This window comes from Lucilia sericata, unplaced genomic scaffold, assembly GCF_015586225.1.
Source record: "Lucilia sericata isolate MDLA Ls3-8-SP2 unplaced genomic scaffold, ASM1558622v1 Contig000715F_arrow, whole genome shotgun sequence".
Lineage (NCBI taxonomy): Eukaryota > Metazoa > Arthropoda > Insecta > Diptera > Calliphoridae > Lucilia > Lucilia sericata.
In genome coordinates, this window is record NW_023994717.1 from 12,124 (window position 1) to 38,126 (window position 26,003).

The 26,003-nt window shown below is 27.7% G+C and overlaps 1 protein-coding gene across 2 annotated transcripts in view; it reads right to left on the reverse strand.

Annotated features, from left to right (window-relative positions):
- Window positions 1-2,915: 2,915 nt before the first annotated feature.
- Window positions 2,916-26,003, reverse strand: part of LOC119607600 (octopamine receptor beta-1R) — a 196,686-nt gene continuing 173,598 nt past the window's right edge. Inside the window, exons 6-11 of one of the 2 annotated variants that reach the window (XM_037961583.1) lie at window positions 24,348-24,545; window positions 23,805-23,976; window positions 11,197-11,333; window positions 10,755-10,937; window positions 9,511-9,664; window positions 2,916-3,180 (exon numbers count right to left, since the gene is read on the reverse strand). In XM_037961583.1, the coding sequence (XP_037817511.1) occupies window positions 3,013-3,180; window positions 9,511-9,664; window positions 10,755-10,937; window positions 11,197-11,333; window positions 23,805-23,976; window positions 24,348-24,545 (1,012 nt within the window). In that variant the 3' untranslated portion in view covers window positions 2,916-3,012. The remainder of the gene's footprint in view (window positions 3,181-9,510; window positions 9,665-10,754; window positions 10,938-11,196; window positions 11,334-23,804; window positions 23,977-24,347; window positions 24,546-26,003) is intronic. The other variant, XM_037961584.1, reaches the window with a different exon arrangement.

Genomic DNA, 26,003 nt, shown 5'->3' on the forward strand with positions numbered 1-26,003 from the left:
TGGCTTAGTCGACTCAGAAAGTGATTCTGAAAAAAATTTTGAGATTCGGGTAAAAAAATGGCTCATCAAATGTATATATGTACTTTTGTGGAGTTTTTGCAAATTTAGTCTAATATACATAAATACTTAATTATGTACATATTCCCAACAAATTTTTTAAATTGACAAAATATCCTGAACATTAAACAAAACCATTATAAATAATATGTATTTGGTTTAATTCAATGTTAAAAACATATTTCTAATTCAAACTATTAAAATAACGTTTAGAATAATGCTGATTATGATTTAATTGCATAATTTTTGAAATTAAAACCATTTAAATAAATTATACGGCACAAGTAGTATAATTTTTTATTTTTTTTTTTTATTTTGAATACCTAAAATATTCGAATTTATTTGTTTATTCATTATACATAAATGATTTTTAAAATGTAGTTATGAATGTTTTCTGTGTGTGTGTGTTTTATAGGCAAATTAAATACAACAAACATTCTTTGGTTTATTTTTATATGCATTTTCTAAAACCACAAATTTGAGGTTAAGTTGTTTTTCGTTTAATATTTGTGTTTGAGTTTTGCTGTTTTTAATTTGAATTTGTATTTGTGCTTTGTGTATTGTTTATTTATTTTAACTTTTAGTTCAAGTAGTCATGGCCTAATTTTATAAAATATTATTTCTCCTGGGTTTTTCTTTGGTTTTTGGATTTTTTTTTTTTGTGAATTTAATTTTCATTTGTTATTATTGTTTAACTTTGTTGTATTTTTGTTTTGTTACTCTTAAATGCTAAAGGCTTTTAATCTGTGGGATTGTCGTAGGATGAATTTTCCTATAAATATATATTTTTTTATTTATGTATAATTTTATTATTATTTACATATAATTCTGTATTATTTTAGTTTACTAATTTTACGTTTTTATTTTTATATGTATTTTCATCATACATATATTTACCATGGTTTAACTATTTATTTTTGTTATTTATTATTGGCTTTTTATTTTATGCGCTCGTTTTTTATTTGTTTATGAAACTTATTCTCATTTATCTTATAGTTTAGTTATTTTAGTTTATACAATATTTATTTTTTAACTTATGTATTTATTTCCACTGGGAGCAGTAGTAGTAGTAGTAGGTTTTTTTATTGTTTATCTTTCAGAGCTCTTCGGTTTTTGTTTAGTGTTTGTTTAAATAAGTTGAAATGTTGGAAAAGTAAGTAATACAGTCAGTGAAATTTAATTAAAGACATTTAGGAGATTTTAGTTTCTTGTGTTTTAATGTTAAGTTTATTTTATACAAATTATTTCTAATAACGGAAGACAACTAATATTTTCTTTAATTTTAAATAAATAATAAACATGTTTGCTTTAAAAAAATTTAACAAACCATATATAATTTCCCGGAAGTTTAGATTCTCACATCTAATATTAAACTATAGTAAACTTATACCTTTTCCGTAAAATAATGCCTTTATTAAAATTTCATTGAGTGCTTTAGATGACAAAGAAAATTGTGATTCAATAATAAATAACGTTTATTAAATTTTAGTCAATTGTTTTAGTAGCACAAGTTTTACTACAAACATACACAAATATATTACTTTTAAATTTGTTAGTAAATACAAAGACAATCATAAGAAAAGGTAAAGTTCACATTGATCAAATATTTTGAACATGTTTGCAAAATAAATGGAATACTGTTCGAACAATTTGTAAAAAAACTGAAATTTGTTTGTAAGAAATTAAATTTTTATAGAATTTTTCGCAAATTTTTGAAACATGACAATTTTAAAAAGTTTTTATTAAAACATAATTTTTTGAAAATTATCTTTATAACAAAAATTTTTTTTTTGTAAATTTTCTATAGATTTTTTTTTTTAAATTTTATTTTGGAAAATTTTCTAAAATAAAGTTAAAATTTTTGGAAAAATTAAACAACATTTTTTCAGTAATTTTCAAATTATTTTTCCGCCAATAGTCCAAAAAAGTGATTTTTTAAACATTAAAAAAATACAATTTTTAAATTTTTTTTATGATTTTTTTTTGAAAATCTTTAAAAATAAATTTTTTACAAATAATAACTTGATATATGTTCAATTCACAATCAAGTTGTATATTGTACCTACTAAAGTGTAGTAACAGTGATTGTGAACAGATCTTTGCAGCAAGTCGTAAGTTTATGTTCTCAATGAAAAAAAAAAAAAAAAACAATCAAAACAAATATACATAACAATGTCAAAAGATAAAAAATCAAAAAATTTAAATTTAATTAAACATGCGAAATAAACCAAATTTTAAACTGTTTTTAATCAAATTTTAGTTTTTTTGTTTTGGTAAACAGCTGTTTGTTTTTGATTTCAGTGTTACCACTTTATCGTTTTTTATGCTAAAATCTTTTGAATATTTTGTTAATATGTTGAAAAAAACAATTGGCAACACTAAACTTTCTTACAACATTCGAAAAACATATGAAAAATTGTCGTAGAAGTTGTATAGAGCTTTTGCATAGAAAATACCAACAACATTGTTATGACTATTGTAGCAGCTGCTGACATACAACGCATACAACGCTACAACATCGATTGTGAATTGAACAATAGTCTTTAATATACTTAAGAAATTATTTAACAAAATCTTTTTCTTTTAAAAAATGTTCTTCCCTAATTCAAATTTCAACCTTTTCAATAAAATATTAGATCAAACGAATTCTATGTAATTATTAATTCATTAAATATTTTATCAATGTGAACATACCATAAGTATGACAGCAACTGTAGAGTTAATAATGATGATATTTGGTGTGTATTATTAATATTAGATAAACATATTATTGAACAATTGTTTTTTTTTAGTAATATTTACTTAGAATATAATAGAAAAACACCTGAATACCAAATTGAGAAAAAAAAGTTTATTTTTACCTTCTTATTCCATCCAACATTCGTTAGTTGTGTATAGAATTGTCCTTCGGCTTCCTTACATTTAGTAATTTTTGTTTTAGTTTCTGTATTTCACTTAGTTTTGATATAATGTTTGCAATTGATTTGAAGATGATGAGGTGGCATATTGGCGGGCACGTATTATATTCATGTGTATTTCAGATGAAGCGGTGGAATTAACAAATGGTGGCATTTCGCCGCCAGCACTTACACGACAATTTATAAGTTTGTAGGGACAACAGGACTGTAAATGTAATGTAAACAAGTGAATTATAGAAGACCATCATCACACACACGAACAATAAAAATACTAAAAAGTATCACTAAACGAAAATTAAATCAAATATTGATTGGGATTGAAATTAAATTTAAGAGATAAATAAAGAAAATGAGATGGTTTATTTTTTTTAATTTTTTATAGTGAAGAATAGAATGAGGAGAAGATGAAAATACTTATTTATATACATGAGTATATACTATACATACATTCATATATATTAAATTCATCTACAACAGAGAACAACATTTCTACTAACAAACAGTAACTGGATAATATCCACAAATAAATTTAATACACGGCTACTAATATAACGATATAATATTTACATATATTTACATTTATGTATTTTCACAAAATATCAAGGATAGATACCTTGATAGTGTTTTGTTTGATTGCACAATGGGTTGCGTATGTATAAAATGAGTATCATTGAGGGTCAAATATATATACATATAAATTTGCACTTCTATTTAATTTTAAACACAGAGCACACACGACCAAAAAACTATTTCTCTTTTTTGCACATAACGATTTCAATAATTGAACTAGAACTGAACTAGAACTGAACTAGAACTGAACTAGAACTGAACTAGAACTGAACTAGAACTGAACTAGAACTGAACTAGAACTGAACTAGAACTGAACTAGAACTGAACTAGAACTGAACTAGAACTGAACTATGAACTAGAACTGAACTAGAACTGAACTAGAACTGAACTAGAACTGAACTAGAACTGAACTAGAACTGAACTAGAACTGAACTAGAACTGAAACTAGAACTGAACTAGAACTGAACTAGAACTGAACTAGAACTGAACTAGAACTGAACTAGAACTGAACTAGAACTGAACTAGAACTGAACTAGAACTGAACTAGAACTGAACTAGAACTGAACTAGAACTGAACTAGAACTGAACTAGAACTGAACTAGAACTGAACTAGAACTGAACTAGAACTGAACTAGAACTGAACTAGAACTGAACTAGAACTGAACTAGAACTGAACTAGAACTGAACTAGAACTGAACTAGAACTGAACTAGAACTGAACTAGAACTGAACTAGAACTGAACTAGAACTGAACTAGAACTGACTAGAACTGAACTAGAACTGAACTAGAACTGAACTAGAACTGAACTAGAACTGAACTAGAACTGAACTAGAACTGAACTAGAACTGAACTAGAACTGAAACTAGAACTGAACTAGAACTGAACTAGAACTAGAACTGACTAGAACTGAACTAGAACTGAACTAGAACTGAACACTAGAACTGAACTAGAACTGAACTAGAACTGAACTAGAACTGAACTAGAACTGAACTAGAACTGAACTAGAACTGAACTAGAACTGACTAGAACTGAACTAGAACTGAACTAGAACTGACTAGAACTGATCTAGAACTGAACTAGAACTGACTAGAACTGAACTAGAACTGACTAGAACTGACTAGAACTGAAACTAGAACTGAACTAGAGAACTGAACTAGAACGAACTAGAACTGAACTAGAACTGACTAGAACTGAACTAGAACTGAACTAGAACTAAACTAGAACTGAACTAGAACCTGAACTAGAACTGAAAAAAACTGAATAGAACTGACTAGAACTGAACTAGAACTGAACTAGAACTGACTAGAACTGAACGTAGAACTGAAACTAGAAACTGAACTAGAACTGAAACTAGAACTCATAGAACTAGAACTAGAACTGAACTAAACTGACTAGAACTGACTAGAACCTGAACTAGAACTGAACTAGAACTGACTAGAACTGAACTAGAACTGAACTAGAACTGAACTAGAACTGAACTAGAACGGAACTAGGAACTGAAACTAGAACATGAAATAGAACTGAACTAGAACTGAACTAGAACTGAACAGACTAGAACAGAACTAGACTAGAAACTAGAGAACTAGAACTGAACTAGAACTGAACTAGAACTGAACTAGAACTGAACTAGAACTGAACTAGAACTGAACTAGAACTGAACTAGAACTGAACTAGAACAGAACTAGAACTGAACTAGAACTGAACTAGAACTGAACTAGAACTGAACTAGAACTGAACTAGAACTGAACTAGAACTGAACTAGAACTGAACTAGAACTGAACTAGAACTGAACTAGAACTGAACTAGAACTGAACTAGAACTGAACTAGAACTGAACTAGAACTGAACTAGAACTGAACTAGAACTGAACTAGAACTGAACTAGAACTGAACTAGAACTGAACTAGAACTGAACTAGAACTGAACTAGAACTGAACTAGAACTGAACTAGAACTGAACTAGAACTGAACTAGAACTGAACTAGAACTGAACTAGAACTGAACTAGAACTGAACTAGAACTGAACTAGAACTGAACTAGAACTGAACTAGAACTGAACTAGAACTGAACTAGAACTGAACTAGAACTGAAACTAGAACTGAACTAGAACTGAACTAGAACTGAACTAGAAATGAACGAGAACTGAACTAGAACTGAACTAGAACTGAACTAGAAACTGAACTAGAACTGAACTAGAACTGAACTAGAACTGAACTAGAACTGAACTAGAACTGAACTAGAACTGAAACTAGAACTGACTAGAACTGAACTAGAACTGAACTAAACTGAACTAGAACTGAACTAGAACTGAACTAGAACTGAACTAGAACTGAACTAGAACTGAACTAGAACTGAACTAGAACTGAACTAGAACTGAACTAGAAACTGAACTAGAACTGAACTAGAACTGAACTAGAACTGAACTAGAACTGAACTAGAACTGAACTAGAACTGAACTAGAACTGAACTAGAACTGAACTAGAACTGAACTAGAACTGAACTAGAACTGAACTAGAACTGAACTAGAACTGAACTAGAACTGAACTAGAACTGAAACTAGAACTGAACTAGAACTGAACTAGAACTGAACTAGAACTGAACTAGAACTGAACTAGAAACTGAACTAGAACTGAACTAGAACTGAACTAGAACTGAATAGAACTGAACTTAGAACTTACTAGAACTGAACTAGAACTGAACTAGAACTGAACTAGAACTGAACTAGAACTGAACTAGAACTGAACTAGAACTGAACTAGAACTGAACTAGAACTGAACTAGAACTGAACTAGAACTGAACTAGAACTGAACTAGAACTGAACTAGAACTGAACTAGAACTGAACTAGAACTGAACTAGAACTGAACTAGAACTGAACTAGAACTGAACTAGAACTGAACTAGAACTGAACTAGAACTGAACTAGAACTGAACTAGAACTGAACTAGAACTGAACTAGAACTGAACTAGAACTGAACTAGAACTGAACTAGAACTGAACTAGAACTGAACTAGAACTGAACTAGAACTGAACTAGAACTGAACTAGAACTGAACTAGAACTGAACTAGAACTGAACTAGAACTGAACTAGAACTGAACTAGAACTGAACTAGAACTGAACTAGAACTGAACTAGAACTGAACTAGAACTGAACTAGAACTGAACTAGAACTGAAGTAGAACTCAACTGAAGCTAGAACTGAACTAGAACTGAACTAGAACTGAACTAGAACTGAACTAGAACTGAACTAAACTGAACTAGAACTGAACTAGAACTGAACTAGAACTGAACTAGAACTGAACTAGAACTGAACTAGAACTGAACTAGAACTGAACTAGAACTGAACTAGAACTGAACTAGAACTGAACTAGAACTGAACTAGAACTGAACTAGAACTGACTAGAACTGAACTAGAACTGAACTAGAACTGAACTAGAACTGAACTAGAACTGAACTAGAACTGAACTAGAACTGAACTAGAACTAGAACTAGAACTGAACTAGAACTGAACTAGAACTGAACTAGAACTGAACTAGAACTGAACTAGAACTGAACTAGAACTGAACTAGAACTGAACTAGAACTGAACTAGAACTGAACTAGAACTGAACTAGAACTGAACTAGAACTGAACTAGAACTGAACTAGAACTGAACTAGAACTGAACTAGAACTGAACTAGAACTGAACTAGAACTGAACTAGAACTGAACTAGAACTGAACTAGAACTGAACTAGAACTGAACTAGAACTAAACTAGAACTGAAACTAGAACTGAACTAGAACTGAACTAGAACTGAACTAGAACTGAACTAGAACTGAACTAGAACTGAACTAGAACTGAACTAGAACTAGAATTGAACCTGAACTAGAACGGTTATTTATTCTAAATGGATGCAGTCAGATGAGAATAATTATTTGAATTACTGTCTGCTATCTATGGACTATTGGCGAGAACTAGCTAATAAATAATAACTCATAAGACAAATTGTTTGATTCTAGATCAGCTAGCTCCCTTATAGTAACGGCAATAATGTGTCCCGTTAAAAATTCAAACCAAAACTTCTGACTAACAAACTAACAGTTAATGATCAATTTTCAATACATTCTTTACTAATGCACTCATACTTTTTAAAATATCTCCTTCCATCTGCTCTTTCAGCCAAGAAATCAGCTGATTAAGCTATTTTCTTCATCTTGGATCAGTTCACCCACTGTGCAATCAATTTACAATTTTTCATTGATTTTGGTGCATAGAAATTTTATCAATATGTTTTTTATCCTTAAATTCAGTTGATTTTTATAATAAAATCATTTTTAAAATAACATAATAAATTTTTATTTCTATTATTTTATTTTAGTACGTTTTCAACACATTTACAAAATAAACTACATTCTACTACTACTACATGGATTCCACAGCTAACTCTACTGACATTGTTTATCTTTTTTTTGATAAATAGTGTATTTTGATTAAAAATAAAAAAGGAAGAGCAGTAAAAAGTTTAAAGGTGTTTATCATGATGGAATGAATAAAAATGACTTTTTGAAATAAAAAGAAAAATATTTTTTATTTTAGATTTTCTACAAAAATAAACATTAGATTAATGCAATACTCTACTGAATACTACTACATAATGTATGTATATTCACTACATTGAAATTTAAGGTTGGTTTATTTGTTAAAATGTTTAAAATAGTATAAGTACTGTTGTGTATAAAAATTTGAATACATTTTTAATGGTTACAGGGATAGATGGATGAATGAATGAATGACTGGTGGGCTGTTAGGATTTGTAAATGGGTGTGAAGTGGTTGGGTATACTATTTTCTATGTTTAACGCAAACAAACTAGAAAAAATAAAACACATTACATTCTGTCTATTTCAACATTCATTTTCAAGACAACAAAATTTCAATTTGCATACCAATAGTATTGCTTTCATTTAGATATTTTTAGAAATTTTCTATAAATTTGTATTGTTTTTTTTTTTTGATATTGTTTGAAAACGATTTTTTTATATTTTAACAAGTGGTTGGTGTTAGACACCGTATCAGATATGAAAACGCCATCTACAGAAAATTAAAATGATGAAAAGATTTGGAAAATAAATTTGTAGTATTATTCAGTCAATCAGGAAATAGTGAATTTATGTTTAAGATTAATTAATTCTTTTTTCTTTTAGTAAGACTAGTTATGATTTTAAAATAGATTTGTTAACGTTTTTTAAAAGAAGTTTTTTGAAAAATAAAAAGCGTATTTTGTTAGCTAAGTATAAAGATTTGAGTTTAATGTTGATATAACGAAAGAAAACAGAAGTTAACATTAAATGAACTGGTATTCCTATAGCATCATTTATTATTAAAAAATTTTAAAATAAACAATTTGGAAATATTTACAAAAATACGATGAAATAACAAAATTGTCGACAAGTTTGCTATTAAATCTTACAAATAATGTCCTTTTTAATTTTATGTCAAGTCTGTTAACATCAATTTACGGTCAACAATTTAAGGAATGTTACATTGAAAAATGTTACTTTTTAATGTCCACTCGCTCCATTAATAAACGCATATTTATGCTTGCAATTTTTAATGTTCTTAAGTAAATTTCAGCTTTAATTCATATTGTCGGGAATGAACAAAAAAAAAAAAAAAAACAGAAAAATGTAAATAAATATAAAAAGTCATTCAACGATAAAAGAATTCCATTAATATTTTCACTTCTTATTATTATTTCGTATATACAATATTCATATTGTACATGAAATTTGTCACAGCCAACTTCCGTAGCAACATTAAACTCAATAAAATAAAAAAAAAAAAAATTGAAAATAAAATGTAAAAATGTGGAGTAGTAGAAGAAACCAACTTTTTAATATAAAATTTGTTTTCAAATAAAAAAAGCATTAACGGAAAATATTTAAAGAACATCAACCAATTGACATAATAAGCATTATTTGCTTTGAACTTACCTTTAAAGTCTTTTTAAATGCGGCTCGAAAGTCTCTATTGAAATACGCATAAATGATGGGATTCAAGGCTGAATTAAAATAACCAATCCAAAATAATATGCCCACTACGATGCGAGGTGTTGTACAGCTGTCGCACAACGATGTTATTATATACCTAAAGGGAAACGGAAATAAACACACACGTACGAATAAGTGATGGCGTATAGCGGAGAGAGAGCGTAAGTAATGCAGACAAACAAGAATAAAGAAATGATAATGGTTGAAGAAGAAAATAAGTAAAGTGTACAGAAAATGTGATAAAAACACAAAAATCGTGAAATTATTAACATTAAAATGTATATAGATAAACTGTGGGAAGTGTGTAATAATAAAAAAGGTAACGAATATAAAAATTAATGTTTGCATGACTTGCTACAGTAAAGCCTGCAAAGAGAATCCAAAAACAGACAGAAAGAAGATAAACATAAGAACAAAGTAAGAAAATATATTCGGGTATGTCCGAAATTACCAAAGCTATGGGAATTTAAAATTATTCTTGTGAGCTGACCTCTTAAGGGGAAATCACTGAACTAGAACTGAACTAGAACTGAACTAGAACTGAACTAGAACTGAACTAGAACTGAACTAGAACTGAACTAGAACTGAACTAGAACTGAACTAGAACTGAACTAGAACTGAACTAGAACTGAACTAGAACTGAACTAGAACTGAACTAGAACTGAACTAGAACTGAACTAGAACTGAACTAGAACTGAACTAGAACTGAACTAGAACTAGAACTGAACTAGAACTGAACTAGAACTGAACTAGAACTGAACTAGAACTGAACTAGAACTGAACTAGAACTGAACTAGAACTGAACTAGAACTGAACTAGAACTGAACTAGAACTGAACTAGAACTGAACTAGAACTGAACTAGAACTGAACTAGAACTGAACTAGAACTGAACTAGAACTGAACTAGAACTGAACTAGAACTGAACTAGAACTGAACTAGAACTGTACTAGAACTGAACTATAACTGAAAGAACTACTTGGCATTCGAACGGGACTATATTCTTTTTAATTCCTAAATGTATTGTAACACAAAAAAAACACATAAACTTAATTTGTAACTAAATAAAAAAACAGAGCAAAACTCAAAACATCTAAAAGGGAAACAAAGCCAAATAAAAAGTTTTTACTGTAAAAAATACAGGGTTCTGCCATTTAATACAATAATGATTCAGGCAACACACACATACCAAAGGAAAAAGGGCAGCCAGCACAGCAAAAAGGCACTCATTATAATGCCCAGAGTTCGTGCTGCTTTACGTTCTCGACGCATTGTCGATATGGTTGACTGCTCCACCTGTATGCTGGGGCGAGGTTTAGGTATTTGACTTATCTGCAGATGTTTCTCCAGTAATATAGCAGCGACTTTCGACCTTTTATTTTGATGTTGTTGTTGTTTATTTGTGCGTACAAAGGAAGAATGTTATACATGGATGATGAAAAAGTGTGAAAATTTATTAGCTTAGAAAGAAAGTGGACAGTTTATTTTCTTTATTTCATTTTAGTTTAGTTCATTTTTTTCTTCTTTTTAAATTAACTACCAACATTAGTTTTTTTAAGTTAGAAAGTGCTGAGTTTGTATAACTTTTCTTGCATCTGTGCTGAGACTTAAAATAAAAAATGTAAACTTACCGGTAAACAAGACGTTCCTGTCTGTCGGCCTCTTGATAAATGCGATAGTACATTGAGAGCATGACAATACCAGGTATCCAGAAACTTACAGATGAACTAACAATGGCATATGGTTTATTGACTTTAAATTCACAGATCTGGAAATTAAAGTGAACAGATGGGTAAAACCTTTTTTATGTTTAAAAAATAAGATTTCAACAGAAATGAAATGAGTTGATTTGATTTTCGCCTTTCTTTAATGTTAATTTTAATTACTGTAGACGTTTTCATTGCCATTGTAAATGTAAAATGTTTTCGCATTGTTTTGGCTGCCTTTTAATTTCGTTTTTATTTTCAAGATTACGATGTTTCCGTTTCCTTTTTATTTATTTGCCTTTTACTGCAGACACCTGACGTATGAGTATTTTTTTGTTCTTTAAATTAGTAATTAAATGTTCATCATGCGTAATGAAAATTTAAATGATTCTTTAGTATTTAACTAATGATGATTTAATTACATGTTAGAGTATTTTTCTGTTAAGATAGGAGGGGATTTGTATGATTGTATGTAATCGATTCATTTAACTTATTTAGTAGCAACAAATTAATTTGTTATTTTTAAATACATTACAAAATTGTGTTTGGCATTGATTTGCTAAAAATAAACAAAATTTGTGTAAATTTCGCTATGGTGATAATAAGAAGTTGTAAGATTTGTTACTTTTATGAGTTTAAATAACACTTTATGTAGTTCGTAGGCCTACTTCAGAATATTTTTATATAAGAACACAGAATTAAAAGAATTAAATTATATTGTTAAAATATAACTAGCACTCTAACTTGTTAACATTTTAAAATTTATAAACATTTATTGTTCTTTTATGATAACTTCCATTATGTCATTTACTATTTAATTCATAAATTTATGTACAAGCATATTCTCCCATTGATTAATCATTTATCCATCAATCAATCAGTCAACAATAAAATAATATAATAAATATATTAAAATAATACATTAAAAGTATTTGACTATTTTAGTCACACACTCAGCAATCATTTTAATAATAGAATATATTTAATTTAATTTTATTTTGCAAAATTTATTTATAATTTATAATAAAGTGTGCATAAAATTTAATTAAACACATGCTTCTCATTTTAATCGTTTAATCATTTAACAATTTAATTTAATGCTTAAATTGTTATTGTTGCTCTTATTTATAAATATGTATGATGCCTACACAAACCTGTGATTTTAGTAGTTATTTTGTGTGTATAAATATATGTATGTTTGGATATACATATGTATGTATATATATTTACAGATACATATACATATATAGATGTAAAATTAAATATTTTAACATGTATCGTGTGAACACACATTAGGGATGTGAAAATTCATTGTAATTTTTAATCGCTATTCTAAAATAATCAAATGTTTGCATTAAGCCTAGTTTCAAAGGCTCACTCAATTATATTCAAAATTATTATACGTATTTTTTTAAATTTTTTCCTTTGAACTGGTCTAATATAAGTATAACAAGTAAGAAATTATAGTCGGGCCGACCATATAATACCCTACACCTGTTACAAAAATAAAATGTGATTTAGTTTTCACAATAAAGCATTTAATTTGTATTGTAGCTTGCCTCAGATAAGTATAATTAAGCCATTTATTGTTGAATAAAATTGTGGACATTTAAGTCATATTTTGAAGGGGGCTTTGTATAGGAGCTAGGGTCAAATGTGGCGCAATAATTATAAAATTTATGAGGGTCACCAAGGCTAGTATAGAACTTGGTTTTGCAGCTTTTTGTCGATATACAAGTATATTAAACATAATTATGAACTTAAAAGCCCTATTCGTGGGGTTCAGTTGTATGGGGGCTAGGTGAAATAATGGACAGATCTTAACCATTTTCAATTTGTCCCTGGAACAATAGAAGATCATGTACGAAATTTCATTGAATTATCTTCAAAATTGCGACCTGTAGTATATATAGCTAAATCGACTCAGAAAAGGATTCTAAGCCGATTTGTATACTTTAAAGTGGGTATAGGACCAATATTATTGTGCGTTACCAACAACAGCACAAACCCAATATACACTCCCCACTAAAGTGGTGTAGGGTATAAAAACCATACATGTTTATAACTATGAGTGTTTATTTGTTATTGTTTATAAATACATATCCTGTAAATAAATAAATAAATAAATACTCTTAACAATACACGCAAGGATAAGTGAATATAAGAGTGTCAAGTATAAACATCAATTATTTATTATTTATAATTCAAGGATACATAAATGTAATTTTATCCTTATATATGTACATAATTCATAAGTATTTAGATATACATATGTATGTACATTAGGGCGACCCCAAAATGGAAGTTGCTGATGGTCCTACCGTTAATGAAAATTTAGTTAATTTTAAGATACCATTTCTCAAAATGTTTGTTCTGACGTCAATATTTGGTGAGCTGGATCAAAGGATAAAAAGGTCCTTTTTAAGGTTTTTATGATTTTTATTATATTTCTTGCAAATTTCAATGACATAACACAATTTTGTCTACAATTCCAAAATTATTACAAATGTCGTAATTTTTCGGACAATTTTTAAGTTTTTCATATTTTTACATAGAATTATTTAATGTAATTAATTGAAATTATTTCATAATAAACCTCATAAAATATCACCGAAATAGTTTTTTCTGTTTTTCGAAATTCGATATGTTTTTTATATTATTTAAATATTTTTAATCCTATTTTCTCCTCGGTATTGTGCTACCTATATTTATCTAACGTACATAATATGTGCATTTAGTTGGGAACATTGACATCTAATTGACCCCTCCATACAAACGGGGTCACTCTAATGTACAGACATGTTTATATATCTTAAGCTAAAATTACCTTACAATTACCTTTTTATGCATTATTTTATTTAAAAATAAATTTTAAAATTTCTCTGTTTTAAAACTCACTATTAAACTTGAGTGTAGAAAGTTGCAAAAAACTTCTCAAACAATTTTTGCTCAAGAAAAATTCTTAAGATTTAAAATAAATTTATTTGTACAAACACTTTGTATTTTAATGAACTGGTCAACCAGTTAAGAAAGACAATTGAATTCCATGGGTTTCTAAAAATGACAATCACTGCTTTATTATGCGCGCACTTTGATAATTGACATAAAAATTCAATTAAATAAGTTTCAATGAGTTGGATGAAATTGATTTTTTTTTTCTCCATCAAAACAAATTGAAAAAGTTTTGAGAGAAAAATATGCTAGAAGAAGGAGTTTATTATTTATTAATATTAATTTGCAATTAAAATAAGCAAAGAAGATTATTTTTGTAAAATGTAAAAAAAAATCAGTTTTTTCATATAATTCTTGAAAATATGTTGTGTAAAATACGCTGCTATAAACAAGATTTATAGTTAATACTTAAATTTAAATAATACCTAATATATTTAAAAACAACACCCACTTTTCTGGTAATAAATCTTAAAATACTTATTACTCTTATTCGTGCCGGGACATGCCACATAACCTTCTTTAGTAACAGACTACAGTAATTGAAAATTAACATTAAGATTTATTAGCAAAAAAAAAAAATTTATGTTCATACATATATTCAAATATTATACAAAATTTTACTTCTGTTTTAAACACATAAATTAAATACTGATTATGTTAATGAACATTCTTTAGCTGGTTGTTGTTTTTTTTTTTTTTTTTTGTTTGTCATAAATCTAGGTCATGAGTTTTGAACATAAGAATGTTTGAATTATTAATTAAGTTAATTAAATCAGACAAATGTTGACGTTTTGTCTGAAGATAATTAAATTTATATATATGAATTTATTTTAGACAACAATATACATATGAGTGACATTACATCAAAAGATTGTTTTATACACTAGGGGATGCCAGTTTTCTTAGAGGGAACAAATTTTTATTTGATAATAATATTTAACTCCTCAAAGATTCTATTCAATTCGTATATCATCGGTTTTTTATTTTTAAAGTGAAAGATTTTTGCGAAATGTGTTCAAACTTAATTTTTTCTTTTCGAAGCAGCCTAATTTCACATCTACAGGTATGTATCTTTGAAGTGTTTTTATATACACATGCATATAAATATTTGTTAAAAAAAATAACCTGCCTTTATGTGAAAGTTAGGTAAATAAATAATTTCTTTAGAAAATTCAAATACTTGTGTTTATGTTATTAAATATGTACTTAAATAATTTGTTTTTCAAATGTTTATAATTGCACACACAACAAATTGTTTTTCACAAAGTGTTAATTGAATATTTTAAAGGAATTTTTGTTTTAATTTTGAGGAATTTATGTATCTAAAGAAAAGTTTTCACAATCTAACCAACTTTTCTAGAAAAAAATTTAAACACAATCATTTAAATTTTCTCTAGAAAAGTTCATCACAATATATAGAAGAGTCCATCACAACTTATCCATTGAAAAGACCATCAAAAACTATTCAACTTTTCTATAGAAAAGTTCAAAACAATCTGATCAACTCTTATACAGAAAAGCTTATTATAACACCGTGCAACAGTTATTTTCACACATGAAAATTTCTATGGGTACAGGAAATTGTGGATCATTATTAGACATACGATTTCAAAAGATGGAACTCAAACTTTATATAAAAAGTTGGTGTTAATATTAATATCAAATGAAGCTGAGAACCTCTGCTTCAAAATAATATTACTTATTTGAATTCATCAGGATTAAAAAACAACTGGCAGCTTAAAGAAAATTTGTCAAAAAGAGTAGTTAAAAATTTTTGTTTCGAAAATGAGACATTTTTAGATTTAATTTCTTTTTCGATTTTTGTCTAAGTGTCAAATAAATAATAATAAATAGAATGTACAGCTTTCATTTGATACTAATATTAGCATCATTCAACACATACAAATATTTAAAATTTTCGTTTGAAATTATAAGTCCTTTAAACTCTGAAGGCCTTTTATAAGGTCATAAGAGCTGATAATACAAATCGGAATATTAGAATATTAGTAGAATTGCTATAATGGATGGATATGCATATCAACTTTTCTATGTATGAAAGCTTTTTTCAAAATTGTTACAGGGTGTAATTCGAACAACCTTTCTATAGAAAGGTTCATTACAATCAACAAAACATATCCTCAGAATCTTATCAATTTATCTAGAGAAATTTTTATTAAATCTTCATGAAATCTGATAAAGAAAATTAAATAAAAATCAAATACATTTTCTGGAAGAATATTCTAAAAAAAAAATTCGTATAGAAAAGTTCATTCGAATCTGATCGATCTTTCTACTGTAAAGTCACTTATAATTCAAACAACCTTACAATAGATAAGTTCATTACAATCTGATCATCTATTCTGGAGAACATTTCCTCAGAATCTTATAAATTTTTTTACAGAAAATTTTATTCTTTTCAACAAAAGTATTTAATCATCATCTAGAAGTGTCAATATTTTCTGGAAAATTTTTTATAACAATTTGATTAACTTTTCTATAGAAATGTTCATAAATTTTTCTAGTGACAACCTAATATGATAAAGAAAATGAAGATCTGATAAAGAAAATTTCATGAAAATCAGATAAATTTTTCTAAAAGAAACTTTTCTACAGAAGAGTCCATTATAATTCTTACATCGTCTGTAGAAAAGTTCATTACAATCTGATCATCTACTCTAGAGAAAACATTTCCTCAGAGTCTTATCAATTTTTCTACACTGGAAAGAATCCATGACATACTTAACGAAAAAAATCTCGTTACTACTACTACTCGTAAATATTACGAAAATTTCGTGCATAATAAATGCGAATTTTTATCCTCATTCGATAGCGTAAAGCGTATTGGGGGTATCGGAAACCCTTCAGACGGCAGTTTCAAAACTCCAGTATTAAACTTTTAACAATTTTGTTAAGCTAATTTTAAGAAAATCTCCATGTGACTTATGGACAATAAAGAAGGGGATAAAACAGTAAAGAAATTAGGTCGCTATCTCTCAGAGATTAGAGGTTTCCGTGATTTTAATTTCGAGGATTTCGGAGAAAACAATATTTTGGTAAAATTTTTAAGGTTTTATTCTTATAGGAAACATGGAATAATGAAACAGTGGATAGAGCCACGAAGATCCTATGGGGTGACCCTGATGAGAGCAGGACGAAAAATCTCCTCAAAATGAGCAAATCTGAAGTTAGTATGATGGTACGTATTCTGAGTGGACACACAGGATTACGAGCACATCTTTGCAAAATTGGACGTGCGAATTCAGACGAATGTAGAGCATGTGGAGAGGACAGTGAAACTCTGGAGCACTTTCTTTGTTATTCCGGAAATAACATTCTTGACTAACACTGATTGGAAGATTCTTAGGATTCAGGAAACTAAGTTTCTGAACACTGAAAAATAATTAATTCACTTCCTTTTTTTCATGATAAGGAGCGCACAACAGTCCCGATAGTGGCCTACGTGTATTTCTTCGGATTTGATGTAGTATACATCCTCTTATCAACCTACCTACCTATAGAAAACATGTATCTGAAGTTTTAGTAAAATCGAATAATGTTAATCTATAAACTCTGACTGTTAAACTCAATATTATTTTGTTTTCAACCTATTTAAATGAAATCGAAAAAATTTAAATTAACCCTTAAACGTAAATATATTTGAACAAAATATTCGATGTCATTTTGCGAGAAAATGGTGGGTAATAGAAAAAACCAGAAATCAGGATCGGTTTCAGCAGTTAAAAATTGTTCAGTTATTTTAAAAGTTTTTACAAACCTTCATTTCGTTATTATTTATTATTATAAATTATTTTGCATTTGCATTAATATTTCGGAAAAACTTTCATATCAATTTGATTTGATTTTATATATTATAGAAAATTTCAAGACAATCTAAAAAAAATTTCTAGGAAAAAATAAATATGATAAAGAAAATTTTATGAAAATCTGAAGAAAAGTTCATCACAGTCAGATCAACTAGAGAAAAGTTCATCACAATTTAATTGAAAATGTTCTGCAAAAAAGTTCTAATAAACTGGTTACACCGCAATCTTCAATTAGGGAACCAGATTTATTCTTTAATTTGTACATTTTTTTTCTTTAAATAACTCACAAATTAGTCTTAATTATTTTATCTACAATATTGTTTGTTTTCTTAACATTTACCCACAATTTTTATTACTTTTGCCTTGGTATTTATTAAGTTAACGTCTACTAAGTTGCTAAAATATTGTGTCTATGTGTATGTTTCTTAAAACCATAAAGTAATTATGTTTTGTGCATTAACCATTTACTTAATGTCTTTTGTTTCTAAAAAGAAGAAAGAAAGAAAAAAACAAAACTAAAAGGAATTCACACAAATCTTACTAAAAGAGTCCATGTAAAATAAGTCCCAACACGTATAAATTGACATTAAAGAGGGTGTTTTAAAAATAGATATTATGTGGTGAAGAGTTTACACAGCTATTAGACAAAGACGGATGCAGACAGTGAATATTTTAAGAAAACAAAAGAAAATTTTGTTTTATCTTAATTAACTTTTTCTTAAAACTGATCAAAAGATTTTTAAGAGCAATTTATCAGCTGTTTCCATTTTCAAAAAAAGTTCATAATAGTCTGGTCCGCTTTTTTAAACAAAATGCGTGTAAGATAGCTTTTTCTAGCAAAAAGTTTATCAATAATGTTTAATACCTTTTATTGAAACGCCTTCTTCATACTTATGCTCTTGAAAATGACTTTTATTTAAAACTAAAGATATTAAAAGTAAGAGTAAATAATAAAATTTAAATAAGTTAATGGAAAAAAACACAAAACACTATTACCAATACTATTACTATATTTCCATAAAAAAACTCAACGCATGTAAAAGCTCCATATAAAATGTTAATGTATATGTACTAAACGCATTTCATTTAAGATAAATCAATTTCCACATTCTTAACAAGAACAACAAAGTAAATGATGTATAGACTCATTTCATCCATCTCATCTTGAGGCATTTTTTACCTTTAACTCAATAAGTAGTAGAAAAAAATGAGAAAAAATGGTTGAATTGGTTAGAAAAAATGTAATGTTTGCCTCTAGTTGTATACACATACATTTTTACAAAAGTATACAGAGTATGAGTATTGGTAATGATAGAAAAAAATTTCCCCCTATGGAATTATTGCTGGTTTGATATTGTTTGTTATAAGAGAATGTACCAGGACTACTCCTAAACGTTAATAAGGGAAGTATTCTATTAGTCTATGTTCTATTTTGTTTCATTTCATTATTTTTTTTATTAGTATATTAATATATTTTGTCTATGACCTTGAAATTGGGTAGACATTTTTTTTTATTAAAAATAGAAAAATGTTTGCTTTATGCAGAGGAATTGAATTAAGTAAGAGTGATGAAACACGTGTTTGCTATATTTTATGAATATTTTTTTTTTAAATTTACAAAATTGAGTTCATTAAACTTTTTGTTTTGTTTATAACAAGTACAATTTTTCAAATACCAAGTGGCATTTCATATTTAATACATTATTAAATTTTTTCTAGTAAATTATTTATCACAAACTAATATAATTTTCTAGAGAAGGCCCCAGCACGGACTGCTTAAATTTCTTAAAGAAAACTTTATGACAAACTGATCTAGATTTCTAGAGAAAAATTTATCATAATCAGATCAAAATTTCTAGAGAAAAGTTATTTACAAACTAATTAAGCATTCAAGAGAAAAGTTCAAAACAAATTAACATTTTGAAAAAGTTTTTTTAGAGAAAAAATTTTAATACTACAAACAACTTTTTCAGTTAAAAATTAATTCCAAAAATATTCAACAGATTATAATACATATCGTTTTTTCTCTGAAACATATTTTGTGCTATTTTTTTACACATTTATATCTTTATATTAGTAAATCTTTATCCATATGCATTTTAAATTTGTTTTTACAAAAATAGCTACTGAAATGTCATTGTTACTTTCATTGTTAATGCAGTAGTACATGAAATTTCCATATTAAATATGCATGAAATTGATGCAGACACATAAAGTCTTTTAAACACACATGTTTGTATAATTTCAATCTTCATTAGGGAATTATTTTAAACTCGTAGACTTTCCCCTCGATATGGCATAATTTTTTTTTTGTTTAACAACAAATATGTCAAGGTAGTTTAATAGTTCTATTATTATTCCATACCGAGTACAAAAGAAATCCATTCATATAATCAAATATTTACTTGAAGCATAAACTCTGAGTGTTTGAAGGCTGAAGAGAAGAAGACGTCGATGAATAAAGCAGAAAATCTATTCAACATTCATGGCGGCTCACTACAGCCGCTTCTGACTGAATACAACACAATATATTTAAATTCCTGGACTGGAAAATACATATGTCGATTAGGGTGACCCCAAAATGGATGTTGCTGAAGTTTCCACCGAAAATGAAAATTATTACAAATGTTGTAATAATTTTTAGATTTTTGTCGGATAATTTTTAGATTTTTAAAATTCTTACAGAGAATTATTTAATGTAATTAATGGAAATTATTATATTATAAACCATAATTAATTGCACCGAAATGGTTTTACTGTTTTTCGAAATTCGATATGCTTTGTATTTTATTTAAATATTTTAAACGCTATGTTCTCCTTACTATTGTGCTTGATATATTTATCTAACGTACATAATATGTTCATCAGTAAACGTGCAATTTTATTAGTTTTACATTAGTATATACATAACTCTTTATGATTTCATTATATTATTAATGAAATTTTTCAGTTTAACTAAAATATTAACATAATCTATTCAAAATATGTACTTTTCTGTTACACTTAACGGTTTGTATGGTATTGCTAACGTACGTGTTAGCGTACATAGATATCTATAAATTGAAAACGAAAAAAATAATATGTATTAATTCCAATGATTTATATTTAATTCATCTGTGTTAAAATGTAAAAAATCTGAAAATTTTCCGAAAAATTAGAAAATTTCGATTACTTTTGCTGTTGCACAAAAATGTCTGATATGTCATTTAAAGCGTCTCTCAAGGGCCTTTCTAATAATACCAATATTTCTTATCTTTCATTTGGAAGAAGTATGAAAAAAATCATAAAAACCTCAAAAAAGGACCTTTTTATTCTTTGATCCAGCTCACCAAATATTGACGCCAAGACAAAAATTTTGAAAAACGGTATCTTAGAATCAATTAAACTTTAATTTTAGTTGGGAAAGTTGACACCTTATTATTCCTGCATACAAACGGGGACACCCTAATGTATGTAAATATATGTATATGTCTGTAAGTGTTGGAAAAAAGTAAGATATCTTGTGTTGAGGCAGGCTGTTCTTTGATTTGAGGGAGTGCATACTTATATCTGCAGTATGTATTGAATTGTAAATGGAAGAGAATGCATGCGGTACAAATAAGGTACTGATGTTCCCATGGAAAATTAAAATTTAGTTTATTCTAAGACACCGTTTCTCAAAATTTTTATTCATGGGTCAATATTTATTAAGCTTGGTTAAGATATGAAAAGGTTTATTTTTAAAGCGTTTTCAATTTTTTCATATTTTATGAAAAGAATGATATAGGCGTTTTTGTTTAACCCTCTATGACTTAACATCTCCAAATTTGAAATTTTCTATACAAACGTTAATTTAGTGTCGATGATCCATTCTGGACCAAAAAATTAGGCTCCAAGCAAATTTAACTGATCAGATCTCAAAATGTAAAACCAGAAGAAAGGATTTTTTGGACTTGATAGAAAGAATATAATGTACAAAATAGTTTACATAACCCGATAAGTCACAATAACTGTTAATATAGACATTTGAGAGAGATAACCGGTATGTCGCCTGTAGCTAATATAAGATCGGAGTGAGTTAGTTTGAAAGGAGAATTCATAAACATAAAATTCGAAGAAATACACTTGGGTCTCTATCGGGTCTGTTGTGCACTGCTTTACCAGTGCCTCAGGTGGGAATAGCATACACGACCTCCGCCTACCAGACTAGAACACTAACCACTAACCTACCGAAGGCCACAAATGGCACATGTATTAGAATAAACTAAATTTTCATTTTTGTTGCGAACATCAACAACTTCCATTTTGGAGCACCCTAATATATGTACATACACACCTACATATATAATATACCACTAAATTAGAATTTCCTTTTAACACAGTTGACAATTTTACTTAAGTTTTACAAATACAAACTGCGTATTAAATATGTATCCATGTAATTGTTAGAATACAATAGCTTTTATCTGGAGAAGTTTGTGATGAACTTTTCTCCAGAAAACTTTACCACACTATAAAAAAAAACTTTTCTTAAAAATAGTTGATCAAATTTTGATGAATTTTTTATCTTCAAAAAAATTTTATTAGATTTTGGGGGCGATCAGATTTTCATAAACTTTCTTCAGAGAAACTAATTAGTTTCTTGTGAAAGATTCCTTAGCAAAGTCGATCATATTTCGATAAAGTATTCTTCAAAAAAGTTGGTCAGAATGTAGTTAGCGTAATGAGATTTCCATAGAAAAAATGATCAACTTCTCTTAAAAAAGTTGATCAAATTTTGGTGAATTTTTTTCTGATTGTGATGGACTTTTCTTTACAAAAGGTGATCAGATTGTGGTCAAACTTTTCATTCGAAAATTGGATCAGGTAGCAATGAACTTCACGTTAAAAAAATTATATAGTGTCGAACTATTCTCTAGAAAAGTTGATCAGATCCTAAAAGAACTTATAATATTTTCTCTATAAAATGTGTTCAGATTTTCATAAATTTTATTTAGAAAAACTAATTAGTGCAATTTTCTCTAGCAAAATTTATCACATTTCGAATAAACTATTCTCTAAAAAAGTTGGTCAGAAGATTATATGCGTTTGTCAGATTTTAATGAGATTTTCTTTAGAAAAGTTGGTTAAATTGTGATGATACTTCTTTGTGATGATACTACTTTCGTCTAGAAAAGGTAAACAATTTTTTGGAAATTGTAGTGATGAACTTTTCTAGAGCTTTTTTATTGTACTGCTTTATATTTTTGATCCATCATTATGGTCAGTCTATTGTAAACTTTTCATTACAAAATATGTATAGTCTGTCTTCTTAACAAACGATTCTATACCTCCATTTAATGGGTTTCTTAACAAAAAAAAAAAAAACTATTTATTTTTAGGAGTAGAGTGAAGTATTTGGGTTTGAGTTAATTATAATATTATTTATATTTTCCTCATGTTTGTTTCCCTTAATTAAGATTGTACCATGTGTAAAAATCATGATGTTGAAACATTAAATATAACTCATTTCATAATATTTTATGTCATGATGGTATTAGTACTTATTTAAATGAATGTGTGAATACATTCTTACTATATGTATAATTGTAATACATATTCATTTATTTAAATGTAATCCGTAACGAATACATATAAATATTGTTCATGTATGCCCTAAAAATTAGTGTAATTATAGGCTTGTATACAATTTCATTTCTGTTACAAATTAATTACAAAAACAAGAGAAAAATAAAAATAAAAAATAACATGTAAATTTATTTGAAAAAAAAAACTTACATGCGGATTTGATTTTAAGTAACGCCAATTATCACTGGTCGTATACCAACCGGAACATATGGGTAAAAATGATAGAAGAGCAGGTGCCAGCCAAACAATTACCAGCATGATAAATACACGCTTGTGTGTCATAATTAAGGGATAATCCAAAGGCTGGACAATGGCATAATATCTGTAAATAATATGAAAACCAAAATCAAGCAAATAGTAAACAAATACAATATTAAATTTGTATAGATAATGGCGATTGGTTGGGTTTAACCCTATAAAGGTAAAAAAGAGTTATATTGTAGAAAAGTATAACGGGTTTCTTTACAATTCCTATAAAAGAGCAAAATAATAAAGTAAACAAGATCCCATACTATCGTCATTGCAAATTATTTAAATGTCTCATTCTCTCTCTTTTTTCAATATGCTTACTTTTTGACCTTTATAGGGTTAATACTTTATTCGTTTGCTATTTGACTGTGTAGGCTTAAATGTATATGTATGTACATATGTGTGCATATATGTATGTATATTTGTTCCCAATTATTTACTCACCTATCCACTGAGATACAACATAAATGCATAATACTGGCTGTTGAAAAATATACATCAAAACTATTCCACATATCACACATTACTGAACCAAACATCCATTTACCGGATATTTCAACGGAAGCATTAAAGGTCATGGCACACAGAGCAACCAACATATCCGCTACTGCCAGTGAAACCACAAAATAATTGGTGATAATGCTGCAGAAAAAATACAAAAGAAAACAATAACAAGGAAAATTAAAAATAGGAAAAAAGTAAAAGTTCACACCATTAGTTAAATAATATAAAAATTTTACAAATTTAATTTAAATTCATATTATTTTCACAATATGCCTTAAAGATTATTGAAGTTCTTTTAAGATCTTGTTAGCAAATAATATCATTTAATGCTCATTGTATTTGTCCCGTGACCTATAAAATAAAAACATATTTTTGTGCTTTAAATATTCTTACATCCCACAATATTTTATAATATTATATTGTTTTATTGCAATTAAGTAAATGATTTCCAGTGAATTTTACTTGATATTTTGGCAATTATTTGCTACGCTCACACACACACACGCACACAGTCAAAGAGATGATGACAATGATGTTAAGGATATTTGAAATTTTGTTATACACACAACCTGACACTAGAACTCAATTATTATTCTGACAACAAAAACTCTACGGGGTATTTCAGGGTCATAATTTTCATCATATTTCAGTAATGCATAAAGTTCATTTACTTTAATAGTGATGTAAATAAAAAAAATTTTATAAAATTTCTTTAAATGTTTTAAGTCGTTTACTTTAACTCGACAAATGTTTTTAATACTCACTTCAAAAATCCTAAATATTGAGTTATGACATTTTCAAGTACAAGTATTTGTAATGTAGAAGAAAATTATTATATGAAATACTTGGAACTAGTATGTATATGCCAAACCAAAACGTATGTGATATTTTTAGAATTTATTGAAAGGTTTCATAGTGAGTTTCTCAAAGTGTTTAATATGAAATTGTAATCATTGTGTAAATTACTTATGTCAAATATTTGATATTAGAATGCAAATTTAAGTACATCATTAGCATGTGTATTAAATTGGCAGTAGAGAAGTTAATTTAAGGCACTTAATTAAACGTGTTTGTGCATGAAAAGCCGAAAGTTGTTTACTTAAGAAGCGGCCGAAAAATTAAACAGTTTTACATTTTCGAACTTTTTAATAGAAAATTTAGGTAGAGTCTGATAAACTTTTAAGCCGAAATGTTATATAGACTGTGATGAAGTTTTCATTAAAATTTGCTAAAAATTTCATTAGATTCTGACAATCTTTTTACTGTAAAAGTTAACCTGAGTCTTATGATCTTTAAATAGTCAGAACTTTTTCACTAAAAATGTGAACAGATTCTAAAGAACTTTTCTTTAAAATACTTAGTAGAAGTTTTTTACTTATACGACATTAAACTTTTTTGCATTTTTTTAAATATTTTTTTAACTTCTTAATAGAAAATTTAGTTAGACCCTGATAAACTTTTAAGTGAAAAATTAGACAGACTGTGATGAACTTTTCGCAAGATTCTTTTCTAAGATTCTGACGATTTTTTTACTAGAAAAGTTGATCTGAGTCTTATGATCTTTACATAGAAACATTTACCAGAAAAAATTATCAG